Source organism: Schistocerca americana, chromosome X, assembly GCF_021461395.2.
Source record: "Schistocerca americana isolate TAMUIC-IGC-003095 chromosome X, iqSchAmer2.1, whole genome shotgun sequence".
In the NCBI taxonomy this organism is placed as follows: Eukaryota; Metazoa; Arthropoda; class Insecta; order Orthoptera; family Acrididae; genus Schistocerca; species Schistocerca americana.
Window position 1 is genome coordinate 343,351,101 of NC_060130.1, and position 15,563 is coordinate 343,366,663.

At 38.8% G+C, this 15,563-nt stretch overlaps 1 protein-coding gene across 1 annotated transcript in view; it reads right to left on the reverse strand.

The window, feature by feature from the left end:
- LOC124556764 (DNA damage-regulated autophagy modulator protein 2-like) overlaps positions 1 to 15,563 on the reverse strand; it is a 204,691-nt gene that overhangs the window by 15,924 nt on the left and 173,204 nt on the right. Inside the window, exons 4-5 of the mRNA XM_047130773.1 lie at positions 15,178 to 15,386; positions 7,744 to 7,870 (exon numbers count right to left, since the gene is read on the reverse strand). Of these exons, the coding sequence (XP_046986729.1) occupies positions 7,744 to 7,870; positions 15,178 to 15,386 (336 nt within the window). The remainder of the gene's footprint in view (positions 1 to 7,743; positions 7,871 to 15,177; positions 15,387 to 15,563) is intronic.

Consider the following 15,563-nt stretch of genomic DNA (forward strand, 5'->3'; position numbering starts at 1 on the left):
TCATGGGCATTGTTTTATATGAATGTGTCTTAGCATTAACCATAGGCACAGAGGCTGTATATTTTTTTGCTCAGTATGATAAAGTGCAGTTTGTATGCAGTTCTTGCATGAAACCTGACTGATTGGCTTTATACACAGCATTTTGGGGGATAACAAGAGGCTTCATCTTCACATCAGCTATGAATTTCTCTATAGTATTATTTATGAATGACAACATTCCTGCATGTTTACTTGTAGTAAACATAGCAATTTTGCAACTTCCTTTTCTGGAAATCAGTAATGTCCACCTCACTTGCAATTCAGAGGGCCTCATAGATCTCCCTCAGTAATGATGTGTTCACTCTCAAGAGCAGTTCTAAATCTTTAGAATTGTTTTTCTTTCACACTTTTGCAAATTTCATTTTTGTGCATATTTCATGCAAACCCTTCTTACATTTATAAAATTGATGTTCAGATTTTGTGAAATGAAACTGGCTTTACACACTGCTTAACTTTAAGCATTTATCCAAAAAATTTGCAGTTTTTGTTTTTTTGTCACCAACAGCTATTTCTGTAATGTTTTCTTTGGGCTAGGAAGATATCATATTTTTTGGGCTTTATCTAGAACAATAGCCAATGCTTGAAACACAATTCACAGAACTGTCAGTTATTTCCTGTTTCTTCTAATATTTACACAATTTCTAACTAAATGTTGATATGTTCCAAATGAATGTCCAATAAATTAACTAATAAATAACACTTATTTAGGTCTACAGGAAAAGTAGGCTAGTTCCAGTGCATACTATGTTCTTCACATTTTATATTTGCAAGGTGGAAAACAATAACTGTATTCCACATTACTGTGAAACTCTGGGACCTGTTCAAAGACCTATACCATTAGCAAACATACGTGAAGAAAACATGAAGAAAATTCATTTTTATCATAATTGTTAACACTTAGTGATATTGTAAAGACAACTGCTAATTATTAAGAATATTAAATGAGTTGCAAATTTGAGTGAATACTAATTGTGAACAACTGTATCAGAGAAACTATCAAAAGAATCTGAAATTTGCCTTACAAATTATAGCCATGTTGTGCCGTGCTATCTGTCTACTGATGTGCTATGGTAGCTCTTGCTATGTTTAGTGTTCGCTGTCTGTTACAGCTATGGGAGGAGTGTATGTTGCTCCAGCCCCTTGGTGAGCTACAAATATGGCAATTTTATAACATTTTTTGAAAAATACTTGTGGCATGTCTTAGCAGCAAAAATTTTGACACAGTGTTACTTTCAGTATATTGCTCCTGTATAAAAAATTTCAGAGCTCGTTTCAACATGTCAGACTGAACGGTTCCCTTGTAAGGTATGGTATACTACTCTTGGTATACATCACTTTTGCAAAGATGTCTTTTAAACATGTGACATAAGGGTGAACCAGGATACTTCATAGACTGGCTAGGCAAGAGACTGTCACTCTGGAAGAGCTGAGAAAAATTTAAAACAGGATGCAGGGTGCAATGAAAGGCAGTTGAAGCCTTGGTGGAGGATGTGCATCAGTATTCACAGATGCCTGTATTTTATCAGAAGGGCTTGTTTAATGTGGAAGGAATGGTAGCTGTTAAATAGGAGGTACTGTTGATAATTGGTGCACTTTGTATTGACAGAGTCTCTCACATAGCTGTTGAAGAGATTGAGGTCAGTCTCATGCAAGAAGGTATCCTGAGCTGAAGATGGTGAAATGTTATGGATAACAGAGAAGAGATTAAGGCTGTTAAGGAATGAGGATAGTATCATAGACCTGGATTCACATCATGAAGATATCATCAACAAGTTAAGATCCTAGATGACTAGAAAGGATTCCTCTAGATGGTCAATAAATACATTGAAATATGAGCGTGCCATTAGGATTCCCACAACTCTCATGTGGCTTTGTTTATAAATTTTCCATCAAAGAAGTAGTAGTTGGGTGAAGATATAGTTGGTCATCTGACCAATTAATGGCTACCACCAAACTGGGGTCAAGGGGAAAGTTGCCTACCCTGTGGCAGAACTTTCTTCTGAGCACAACATATTCAACTGCAATGGCTCTTTCACAACGCATACCACCTGGACTCTCAACCCCAGTACCAGTGCCTGTAAATTACATGGACACGGACTGTCTCCTGGCCTGATTCTCTCCTAGCCCCTCTCTCACACCAATCTCCACCTCTCTCCTCCTGATTCTCACTTCAGTTCATCACTCTTATCCCATTCTCTTGCTGCATCTCCTTTCCCACCACCAGTCCCCTCTCCCTCCATCACTCCCTTCCCCCTTGTTCCTCTTACCCACTGCACCCAATACAACCCTGCACAATTGAGATAAAGAAAAGGAAAAATTTAGCCAGCCAGTACAACATAACTATGTATGTGTACTTGTGTTTCTTTCAGTTGGCTTTGAAGGAGCACATATATTATTTCACTAAGATTTCCAAGGGCAGTGTGTGTGTGTGTGTGTGTGTGTGTGTGTGTGTGTGTGTGTGTGTGTGTGTGTGCTGGATGCATGGCTTAATTATTATTGCCTCTGTGCAGACGTGAGAACACACATTATTTAGCACACTATAAGTTAAACTAAACTTCATGGGATTATTATGTTACAGCACATTTGCCTGCTACAATTCAATGGAAATGCTGGAGGGCTATGTGATCAGGCAATTACTCTCCCAGCTGTTAATGTCTTATTTGAGAGTGAAAATGTTACTGTTAATTCAAGAAGTTCTTCAGTTGACCTCAGAAGGCTTAGTGTATCTCACTGCAATCAAGGAAAATCCCTGACTGCATCATACCAAGGGCTAAATCTGGGTTCTGTGTACAGCAGTCAGACATGCTAGTAATAAACAGTTAAGAAAAATACAGCAGTATCAGTGGTAGTTGAAGCAACATTGAAATCTTAAATTATGTTAATAATTTGTAAACTGCTTCATTCCATTTCATTACAATATACTGTTCAAGTAACCCATGGAATATGCAATTAGCTATAACAGGATAGAAAATCTGCAGGCTTTGCTTTTAAATTGTGTATCTTTAGAAGAATGAAAGTGCTGTTTCCAGAATGTTCCATGTGTGCACGCTCTGTTACTGAGTGAGGTATTCATTCTGAAAACCATCCTCTAGTCCACAGCTAAGCCATTTATTTGCAATACCCTTTTGAGTGCAAGTTCTGCAGGCTACACAGGAGAACTGTGCAATTTTGCAGGTGAAAGAGAGGTACTGGGCCAAGTTTCTTGTTCCATGTCCTGATACAGGGCAGGAGGTTTCAAAATGTCTGCCCTTGGCACATACAAAAAATATTGTCAGTGAATTCATCCTGTGCCAAATATAGTAGAATGGATGATGCAGGTATACATATATGATATAATTATACATTTAAACTAAAAAAGAGAAGTATGTATTTCCAACCTATCATTTTCTGGCAATGACCAAGCAAAATATACGTTTTGATAGAAATCATGAAATTATCAGCTGTCTGTTTTGCATAAAAATATTACAAAACTTTGCTACCAACATAGAATATAAAATTATACTACTCAAGATAAACACAGTGTGATTTGTCACACAATGGTGCAAATATAATTAACAAATGAATGTAAGATCAATCAAAGCAATAACCAGTTTCTTTTAGTATGCAGATAGTTATCAGAATGGTGTGTAACTTTGAATGAAGATCATTGATATGCAGTGTTCATCACTAGCATATCATACAACCGGAAATTCTGGCAAAATGAATGTACACTTTTGTGAATTGTTCTCAAAGGAATTGTGTGCAGTGAATCATATGATGTAAGAATGAGTTCCATCAGCAACAAAAGGGAGGGAATGTGCTCTAGATTATCTGCATTAAAACTAACAGTAGATTCCAAATAATGTTCAAGCCAAGAGACTGTAAAGACCAGATGTAATGTTGAAGTTTATTTGCATAGTTATTGTATCATATCTGTATGAAGTTAGCAGCCTCAAATGGGTCATTGTTACCTTTGGGAGCTACATCTGTATCAAATGTCAAATTAAGTTATGTAAAAATTCTATGTAACAGTTCTTCATAATTTATCCTCAGATAGTGACAAAAAGGGCCAACAGGAAATCTTGGATTTTGACTTGCACCATCACATAGCCACATTCATTTAGGCTGTCCAGTTCATTAGTCTCTTAGTACATTTGCCATCTGTAAACCTGACTCATTGTTGGCAACAGTGTGAAGGGTGACTCATTCTGTTATGTTACTGTTGACTGAGTTTTATCATGTGTGCCACTTTAGTTCTCTAGCTCTTTGTGAGAACGTTCTTTAGTGTTCAATGTGTGTAGTCACAGGGGAATGATTGGCAACCAAACCATTGTTAACGAACACTGATTGTCTTACCATGGGTGGTGCTGCCTTTATTATCTTGAAAGTAAACTGGCTCCATAGCTGAAGTTGCTATGTCAGAGTAGTAGAGTGATACTTGAAGGAGGAGGAGATAAATGTTTAACATTCCATCAACAGTGAGGTCATTAGAGATGGAACACAAGCTAAGATTAGGGAAGGATCAGGAAGGAAATCAGCTATGTACTTTTAAAGGAACCATCCTGACATTTTCCTCATGCAATTTAGGGAAATCATGGAAAACCTAAATCAGGATGGCCTCCCGAATATGAGTCCCTTGGTGACACTTGAACCAGATGTAGAATGATAATGGTGGTAGAAAGTTTCACCACCAATATTTGGTTGGAAAAGAGAGGGAGGGAGGGAGAGAGAGAGAGAGAGAGAGAGAGAGAGAGAGAGAGAGAGAGAGAGAGAGCGAAAGGTGGTAGAATAAAGTTATCATCCATGAGCCACTGTGCTAATGCCCTGGGTTAAATCTCAAAAACTTTCATCAGTGTCCCAGTGTGAAGCATCTCACACCGTTAAAAACAGTCTGCTGGATTTTGAAATTAAGCTCAGTGGGTATACTTGCACTATTCAATAGGAATAGGCTGTGTGTTCTCACTGAGTTTCATGCTCCCCGCCCCTTTCATTATCAACAACAACACTCACTGTTGAATTTACAGTACCATCATGAAAGCTGCTGGAATGGCCTATTGTCTAAAGGCTTGAAACATTTCACAAGCCACATAATATCATAATCAAGTTGTCTTGGGAACTGTGTCACCTCACATACTTAACTGTCTGACTGTGTTTGATACAGATTTTTGAGCGGAGTGCTCTCCAGCATCATATTGTCATTGAAACTAAGACAGAATTTTCATTTTGCCTTACCTGTATCCAGTCAGTTGCACACATAAAAAGTTAACACACAGCCTAATATGCCATATTCAACCTCTGTTTTCTGCTAAAACAGGACATGACTGATCAACCTTACAAATATAAAATATAAAATGTGATGTTAAACTGAAATATTAAATGGCAGGGAAAGACTTTTGCACCCCCCCCCCCCCCCCGCCCTCCTCTCTACCCAAAAAAAATCTCTGATACCTGTTTGTCAGATATGTTGCAGGGTGCCTTACAGTACATTATTAGATTTTGTTCATGGAAAAAATAGCATATTTTACTTATTAGCTACAATGAAAACTGTACAGTGTGCCTTTGCACAAGAAAATTGCTACACTCTTTTTCAGTACCAGTACTCATATCTTTATCAGACTTCATACAACACTAAATCATACATAAGGCAGTAATTATTTGCTTTTAGATGTAACTAAGCAATGATTAACATTCAAAAACCAAAGTGGAATAGCATCTCATTTTGCCTAACAAAAACAATGTATTGCAACAGGTCAAATCAATGATTACTTATAGTGTCTTGAGATTCTTGTCATTATGCTTTTTGCAGTTACACACACAAATCATCTATAACTCAGAAAGATGATTGATGATTCAGCTGAATAATGAAAGAGGGTACAACAGGGATTAATGACCTATTGAGATTAGAGATGGAGTTGAACAACAATATGGACTTCTGGAGTAAGGAATGGTATGAGCACTTGCTAAGTGTTTCATCCTGACATGGGCAAACAAAATTTTGTTGTAGTTTGGTACAGGTAATTCTGACACCAAAGACAATAAAACAGAATTGCAATAATGTGAAATAATAATCAGTCTTGATTGCAGATTTTTATTAAAAATTAAAAATCGCAGGTCAATGGTAATGGGTTCTAATCACATATAGATTATCATCAGACCATTTCTCTGGAGTGCAAAAATAATTTTCCTTGAAGTGTAAAAGGTACCAAATTTACAAAATCCATCTACACAGTAAAATATGGACACACAATTATAATAAAATAAGAAGCTTCTTATACCACTATGTGGTGAACAGAGACAATGAGGAGAACACTTACAAGTGTCATTGTTGCCAGAGGTGTCTTCTGACTCTTGGCAGTGCTCTGCTCACCATCTCTGCTCACCACCTAATGCTATAAGAACCATCTTATGTTACTATGAGCATGCATCCATATTTTACTGTGTACACAGATTTTATAATTTTGGTATCTGTTACCCTGAAACAAAAATTATTTTTTGCATTCCAGAGACATGGTCTGATGATGATCTAGATGTGGTTAAAAACAATTACCACTGACATGTGATTTTCAATTTTTCATAAAAATTTGCAATCAAGACTGATTATTACTTCAAATTATTTAATCAGATCACTGCTGTTCCCAACAATGTTTTCAAAAATTAAGAGCTGATGTACCTCAGTAGCACATTGCCTAATTGTCTTTCAGCCTTCAACTCATACTGAAGGAGATGGGTAGTCGTATAACTGACAGGAAATTCAAACCATAGCAGCTAACATCACTTTATGAAATGTGCTAAACTGCTATGGTCTTCTTTATGGCATAACATTCTCAAAGAAAAAAGTGTGGTATCATTCTAGTGTCCAGTTGTGAGTACCAGTACATTCAGCATTCCAACAAGCTAAAGATGCAGAGAACACTCGGGTTCTGACTCATTCAGTCAGAAAATGTGAGTCACAGATTCACATGGAATTATTACTTGCTTATGGCTCAACTTACAACTTCATGAACTTACTAGTTCTCTTTAATATCCACCCATGAACTAGAATATGACAGGAAGAATCTCCCTGGACGTGGTGTCATTGAATGCTGTCACAGTGCTGTGAACATGATACTCCATTCCTCTTCAACAAGCTTGGAAATAACAGGATCTGGTTAATGAGATATATTTTGTAAATGTCTTATCACACTAGTGACTGCAAAACCAAGGTGACTGCTGACAGTATAATAAAATCCACAAGTTTGTAAGTAATTATAGACTGCTGTTATGCAATATCATGGCACAAATATCATCTTAATATGATAGTTCTGCCTATGTAGAGAGCTACACAGTGTGGTGATTCACTGGCTACCGACAACTAACATCACACCTAATATGCTATAATAATTTATTTTTTATGTCACTCTGTTTCAAGTTCACCATATGTAATTTGTATCACTGATATTATTGCATTTCAGTTACTCAGTATGAATGCACCAATTGCATGTCCAAAAATATAGTTTTGTTGGCATGAAAGTAACAAGAGAGATAAGTTTAAACTGAAGGAGCACACTGCAACAACCACATCCTCAAAGCATCAAGAAGAAAACACAGTTATAGAGGGTAATGAAGGAAAACAGTCACATCTCCACAAATTGGATGTGAGATGATTGAAATTACAGAAAAAAATAAATGTTAAATCACTTAATTTAAACATAGTTTTTTATGTCACCTGTGAAACTGTTATCATACCATCAAATATAAACATGGCAATGCCCCCTGGTATTACTGTGGAGAAGCAGCAGCAACAGCATATTAATGACAATAAAATACGCACATAAAATAGTTTCTGTTGTTTCATGCGTCGTGTTATTATTGTCTGAAATCATTCATAAAAGTTTAATGTTAAAAACACCACTATATTGCAAACTGCACAAGAAAAGTACAGAATGAAGAAATATTTTAAAATTTAATTTCTAATATTAGTGTCTGATACTTTAATAGAGTGATAAACTACCTACAAGCAGTAAAGACATGTATATCAGTAGTAATTTGAAGTGAGCATTGTATCAAAAATAATATTAAAAAACTGAGTAACTGAGTCTACCATGAGAGACAAAGGAAATGAGGAGAAAGATCATAACTCTCTGACTCAATATTAAATCATATTAGGAATAGTGCAGCTAAAACAATTTTATCTAATGGCAATGCAGAGGATCATGTTAGAGGAGGATAACAAGAAAACAAAAACTAGTGCACTATCCTGTATTAGCTGAATCATCAAAACTGAAGTCAAATTAAAGTATCAAAATTACAGGAAAGGTCCCCCAATAGAAGCATAAAATGTGAATGAAAATATGAATAGCATAAATCATGAACTGGCCTAGTTGCCATACAAGTGATTATATCTCTTCATGTTATAAAGAAATCAAGAGCAAATTGTAACCTCAGTTGTCATCAAACTGAATAATCGCTTGGAAAACTCTTCTGTTTACAATAAAGCACACGTTCCCAACAGATATTTTAAAAGTACTTTTAGTGAAAGTATTGAAAAATGAATAAACTTACCTCAGCTTGATTTAAGAAGTCAAAATGGAATATTTCATTATTTATGAGGACATTTTGTTCAACTGTAATACACAGCAAAGGAAACTTTTGAAAACCCATCAAAGTCAGAATAATTCTAATGAAAGTGTTTTATTGATTGAAAATGGACTATTACAACTAAACTAGCCTTTCAAAAGATAGTAATTCAAATTATTAATGACTGAAAATTACATAGTGTACATAGCTTTCTCCTTTACATGGATTAATGTGCCCATTGGCTCACTCCAACACATCACCTGGTATGCCATGAATGTTCTCGTAAGTTCATTGTTTTAATTCACTCAGTCATTCACCAAATCATGACCACAACTTTTTAGATAGCTTTATAAGGGAACAATTTCACACAGTAATCAACTGAGTGATCTCAGATATGAGGTAATCAACACTGAACCTCGAGTTGACATTCTTAAGCAAAAAGTTTTTCACAACTGTAATTGACTTCCTTGTGTTTCTGGATTTGATGTTACATAATCCTGTTGAAATGAGGCACTTTGAAGTTGCAGAAAATTGCCCAATGTAAGGGTAACAAAAGATTACAGCTTTCCAGCATACTGATCCAAACTGAGCATCATTATTACCTGATCATTTTCAGACAAGGAAGGTATAATATTACCTGAGAGGAAACTATGCACCATATTGTCATATGTCATCTGTGTAAAGTGAGTTCCTGAAATGAACTAGCATTAAAATCTACCCAGTGACGACAGTCACCTATTCTATATAACTTGCAGGAGGAAACGGTTTATCCTGATATCTACAGGTGACCACACAATCACTGTATTTGTTTATGTTTGTATTCATTCCATAATAGAATCACAGCTGATGATTATTTTTCCCAGTACTTGTATGATCTGCAGCTTGTATGAATGAGAGCATAGGGAGCACACTAAATGGTAAGGTATTCTTTAGCTGATGGTGTATTTTCTGCACTTGATTTCAAAAGTTCCTCTTTTTGTGTTGTCTTGTACCAGTTACACAGCTAATGTTTTACAGTACAATATTCATGAGAACTACTGTATTCCTGTTCAGAGAACCACATCAATCTCTTGTGTTTCTGAACGTATGGAGTGGAACTTTCTCATTCAAACAAAACTGAGTGCCAAAATGCTTAGAAAACATTTGTTCTACATGTATTACTAAATTAAAATCTTCCCACCCCATTTTTTTGTTTGTATGTAAAGGCTAATCTCAGGAACTGCTGTAGGGATTTTGATATGGTTTTGATCAACAGAAGACTGATACACAAGGAAGATTTATATATGCAATTTATTATTGCTCTGTAAACAGGTCATGTGGCCATAGATACTTAGTGCTACCACAGGGAAGCAGGGGTGAGTTGCTAGATTCAATGCAAACAGTAGCCTTTTAATGTAAAGACTTATTACTTACAACCCCAGAAACAACAACTATGTGTGAATATGTGAATTGCAGAAACATATACCTAAATTTGATGCTATATTTTCATATATACACTGATGGAAAAAAATTGCATCAATAAATAATTAATGTAGAGTAATGAAATTTCACGAATATATCTGACAGGGTAACATATTTAACAAATTGATATTGTGAGATCACAGGTTAATGTGAACATGAGACATTGCAAATGTGAAATGTTGATACATTAATAACCTGTGTAACCACCAGAGTGTTGAATTCAAGCATGCAAACATGCATTCATTGTGTTATACAGCTGCCAGATGTTAGTTTGTGGGACGGAATTCCATGCCTGTTGCACTAGGTTGGGCAATACAAGAATGGTTAATGTTTTTTTGTGGATGATGTGGGAGTTGTCATCCAATGATATCCCATATGCTCTTGATTGGAGACAAATCTAGTGAACGAGTGGGCCAAGGCAACATGTCAACACTCCGTAGAACATGTTGGGCCACAACAGCAGTGTGTGGGTGAGCATTATCTTGTTGGAAAACGCCCCTTGGAATGCTGTTCATGAATGCCAGCACAACAGGTCAAATCACCAGACTGACATACTATTTTGCAGTCAGAGTCCATGGGATAATCACAAGAATGCTCCTGTTATCAAGCAAAATTGCACTCCAGAGCATAAGTCCAGGTGCAGGTCCAGTGCGTTTAGCACACAGACAGGTTGGGTGAAGGCCCTCGACCGGCCTCCTCCTAACCAGCACACAGCCATCACTGGCATTGAGGCAGAAACAGCTTTCATCAGAAAACACAACAGACCTTCAACCTGTCCTCCAATGAGCTGTCAGTTGAAGTCGCAAATGGTGTTAGTTTGGAGTCAGTGGAATGCATGCTGTAGGGCATCTGGCTTGGAGCTGTCCTTGAAGCAACCAATTTGTAGTAGTTCATTGCATTGAGATGTCAACTGCTGTTCACATTGCTGCTGTAGATGCAGCCTCTCCAGTTTGTCTGACGAACCGGTTTCAGGCTCTGTCTCAGGCTGATACTGATCTTCGGCCTGACATGGCTGCTTGTCCTGTTCCAGAGGTTGCCCCTCAGTCTGCAAGATCCGGGCAGTCGCAGAGGGTGGGCTTACTGGTAGTTGGGAGCTCCAACGTCAGGCGCGTAATGGGGCCCCTTAGGGAAATGGCAGCAAGAGAGGGGAAGAAAACCAATGTGCACTCCGTGTGCATACCGGGGGGAGTCATTCCAGATGTGGAAAGGGTCCTTCCGGATGCCATGAAGGGTACAGGGTGCACCCATCTGCAGGTGGTCGCTCATGTCGGCACCAATGATGTGTGTCGCTATGGATCGGAGGAAATCCTCTCTGGCTTCCGGCGGCTATCTGATTTGGTGAAGACTGCCAGTCTCGCTAGCGGGATGAAAGCAGAGCTCACCATCTGCAGCATCGTCGACAGGACTGACTGCGGACCTTTGGTACAGAGCCGAGTGGAGGGTCTGAATCAGAGGCTGAGACGGTTCTGCGACCGTGTGGGCTGCAGATTCCTCGACTTGCGCCATAGGGTGGTGGGGTTTCGGGTTCCGCTGGATAGGTCAAGAGTCCACTACACGCAACAAGCGGCTACACGGGTAGCAGGGGTTGTGTGGCGTGGGCTGGGTGGTTTTTTAGGTTAGATGGCCTTGGGCAAGTACAGAAAGGGCAACAGCCTCAACGGGTGCGGGGCAAAGTCAGGACATGCGGGGACCAAGCAGCAATCGGCATTGTAATTGTCAACTGTCGAAGCTGCGTTGGTAAAGTACCGGAACTTCAAGCGCTGATAGAAAGCACCGAAGCTGAAATCGTTATAGGTACAGAAAGCTGGCTTAAGCCAGAGATAAATTCTGCCGAAATTTTTACAAAGGTACAGACGGTGTTTAGAAAGGATAGATTGCATGTAACCGGTGGTGGAGTGTTCATCGCTGTTAGTAGTAGTTTATCCTGTAGTGAAGTAGAAGTGGATAGTTCCTGTGAATTATTATGGGTGGAGGTTACACTAAACAACCGAACTAGGTTAATAGTTGGCTCCTTTTACCGACCTCCCGACTCAGCAGCATTAGTGGCAGAACAACTGAGAGAAAATTTGGAATACATTTCACATAAATTTTCTCAGCATGTTATAGTCTTAGGTGGAGATTTCAATTTACCAGATATAGACTGGGACACTCAGATGTTTAGGACGGGTGGTAGGGACAGAGCATCGAGTGACATTATACTGAGTGCACTATCCGAAAATTACCTCGAGCAATTAAACAGAGAACCGACTCGTGGAGATAACATATTGGACCTACTGATAACAAACAGACCCGAACTTTTCGAATCTGTATGTACAGAACAGGGAATCAGTGATCATAAGGCCGTTGCAGCATCCCTGAATATGGAAGTTAATAGGAATATAAAAAAAGGGAGGAAGGTTTATCTGTTTAGCAAGAGTAATAGAAGGCAGATTTCAGACTACCTAACAGATCAAAACGAAAATTTCTGTTCCGACACTGACAATGTTGAGTGTTTATGGAAAAAGTTCAAGGCAATCGTAAAATGCGTTTTAGACAGGTACGTGCCGAGTAAAACTGTGAGGGACGGGAAAAACCCACCGTGGTACAACAACAAAGTTAGGAAACTACTGCGAAAGCAAAGGGAGCTCCACTCCAAGTTTAAACGCAGCCAAAACCTCTCAGACAAACAGAAGCTAAACGATGTCAAAGTTAGCGTAAGGAGGGCTATGCGTGAAGCGTTCATTGAATTCGAAAGTAAAATTCTATGTACCGACTTGACAGAAAATCCTAGGAAGTTCTGGTCTTACGTTAAATCAGTAAGTGGCTCGAAACAGCATATCCAGACACTACGGGATGATGATGGCATTGAAACAGAGGATGACACGCGTAAAGCTGAAATACTAAACACCTTTTTCCAAAGCTGTTTCACAGAGGAAGACCGCACTGCAGTTCCTTCTCTAAATCCTCGCACAAACGAAAAAATGGCTGACATTGAAATAAGTGTCCAAGGAATAGAAAAGCAACTGGAATCACTCAATAGAGGAAAGTCCACTGGACCTGACGGGATACCAATTCGATTCTACACAGAGTACGCGAAAGAACTTGCCCCCCTTCTAACAGCCGTGTACCGCAAGTCTCTAGAGGAACGGAGGGTTCCAAATGATTGGAAAAGAGCACAGATAGTCCCAGTCTTCAAGAAGGGTCGTCGAGCAGATGCGCAAAACTATAGACCTATATCTCTTACGTCGATCTCTTGTAGAATTTTAGAACATGTTTTTTGCTCGCGTATCATGTCATTTCTGGAAACCCAGAATCTACTATGTAGGAATCAACATGGATTCCGGAAACAGCGATCGTGTGAGACCCAACTCGCCTTATTTGTTCATGAGACCCAGAAAATATTAGATACAGGCTCCCAAGTAGATGCTATTTTTCTTGACTTCCGGAAGGCGTTCGATACAGTTCCGCACTGTCGCCTGATAAACAAAGTAAGAGCCTACGGAATATCAGACCAGCTGTGTGGCTGGATTGAAGAGTTTTTAGCAAACAGAACACAGCATGTTGTTATCAATGGACAGACGTCTACAGACGTTAAAGTAACCTCTGGCGTGCCACAGGGGAGTGTTATGGGACCATTGCTTTTCACAATATATATAAATGACCTAGTAGATAGTGTCGGAAGTTCCATGCGGCTTTTCGCGGATGATGCTGTAGTATACAGAGAAGTTGCTGCATTAGAAAATTGTAGCGAAATACAGGAAGATCTGCAGCGGATAGGCACTTGGTGCAGGGAGTGGCAACTGACCCTTAACATAGACAAATGTAATGTATTGCGAATACATAGAAAGAAGGATCCTTTATTGTATGATTATATGATAGCGGAACAAACACTGGTAGCAGTTACTTCTGTAAAATATCTGGGAGTATGCGTACGGAACGATTTGAAGTGGAATGATCATATAAAACTAATTGTTGGTAAGGCGGGTACCAGGTTGAGATTCATTGGGAGAGTGCTTAGAAAATGTAGTCCATCAACAAAGGAGGTGGCTTACAAAACACTCGTTCGACCTATACTTGAGTATTGCTCATCAGTGTGGGATCCGTACCAGGTCGGGTTGACGGAGGAGATAGAGAAGATCCAAAGAAGAGCAGCGCGTTTCGTCACTGGGTTATTTGGGAACCGTGATAGCGTTACGGAGATGTTTAATAAACTCAAGTGGCAGACTCTGCAAGAGAAGCGCTCTGCATCGCGGTGTAGCTTGCTCGCCAGGTTTCGAGAGGGTGCGTTTCTGGATGAGGTATCGAATATATTGCTTCCCCCTACTTATACTTCCCGAGGAGATCACGAATATAAAATTAGAGAGATTAGAGCGCGCACGGAGGCTTTCAGACAGTCGTTCTTCCCGCGAACCATACGCGACTGGAACAGGAAAGGGAGGTAATGACAGTGGCACGTAAAGTGCCCTCCGCCACACACCGTTGGGTGGCTTGCGGAGTATCAATGTAGATGTAGATGTAGCTGTAGATGTAGCACGAGGTGCCAGAGCCATACATCAGACATGATGCTCTTCCCTCTAGGTAGTGCCACATGGCCATCTAGAGCCAGTCTTCTTGTGGTCATATATTCTCGTGACCACCACTACCATCAGTCATGTACAGTGGCTACATTCTGCCAAGTCCTTCTGCAAAATTGCAGAAGGAACATCCAGCTTCTCGTAGCCCTATTATGCAACTTTGATGAAACACAGTGAGGTGTTGACAATGGCATCTTTGTGGTCTTAAAGGCATTTTTGACTAACATCAATTCACCACATCCAATCTCATAGATAACTAACACTCATAACTGTTACAGCATGTATTTAAAGCACATGTGATTTGCATCCTCACAGAGGTGCTACTAGCATCATTCTTACGCAACTGGCATGAAATTTCAATAGATATCATCTTTCAGGTGTAGAAATGCTCCTACCAACTTTCATTTATATCTCACAACTCCTTCTTGGTGTTACAATGTTTTTTTTTTTTTTTTTTTTTTTTTTTTTTTTTTTTTTTTTTTTTTTTCCTCAGTGTATATTTGTTCTGCGGAGTCATGAAGGCTGAAAATTCTTGAAGAAAATTTGTCTAAATAATTTTGACATTCTGAGTGGTTGTTAAAGGTCTTACCTGCATCACAAAGTAAACTGTTCCACCAAAAAAACAAACACCAGCACCAACCAAGTGCACAACAAATACACTTCTTTCCTGGAAATTGGCCACTAAGTCTAGTCCCAGACATGAAAGACTACCAATTATTGCTGAAACAAAGTTCAGCTCATCTTTATCTGCCTCAGTCTCTGTCACCTGTCTATATCTAATATAGACACATAGAAGTTCTGTAACAGAATGGAATCCTTTTTCAGCACATTGTTCTTGATTTGCATCATATTCATTGTGACATAGGGCTTTTTACTTTAAACAAATGTATAAACCAGAACCACTACTACAATCTTAAAAATAAGGTGTTTGATGATACTAATAATGTATGGACAAAAATGTGAAGTTACATACAT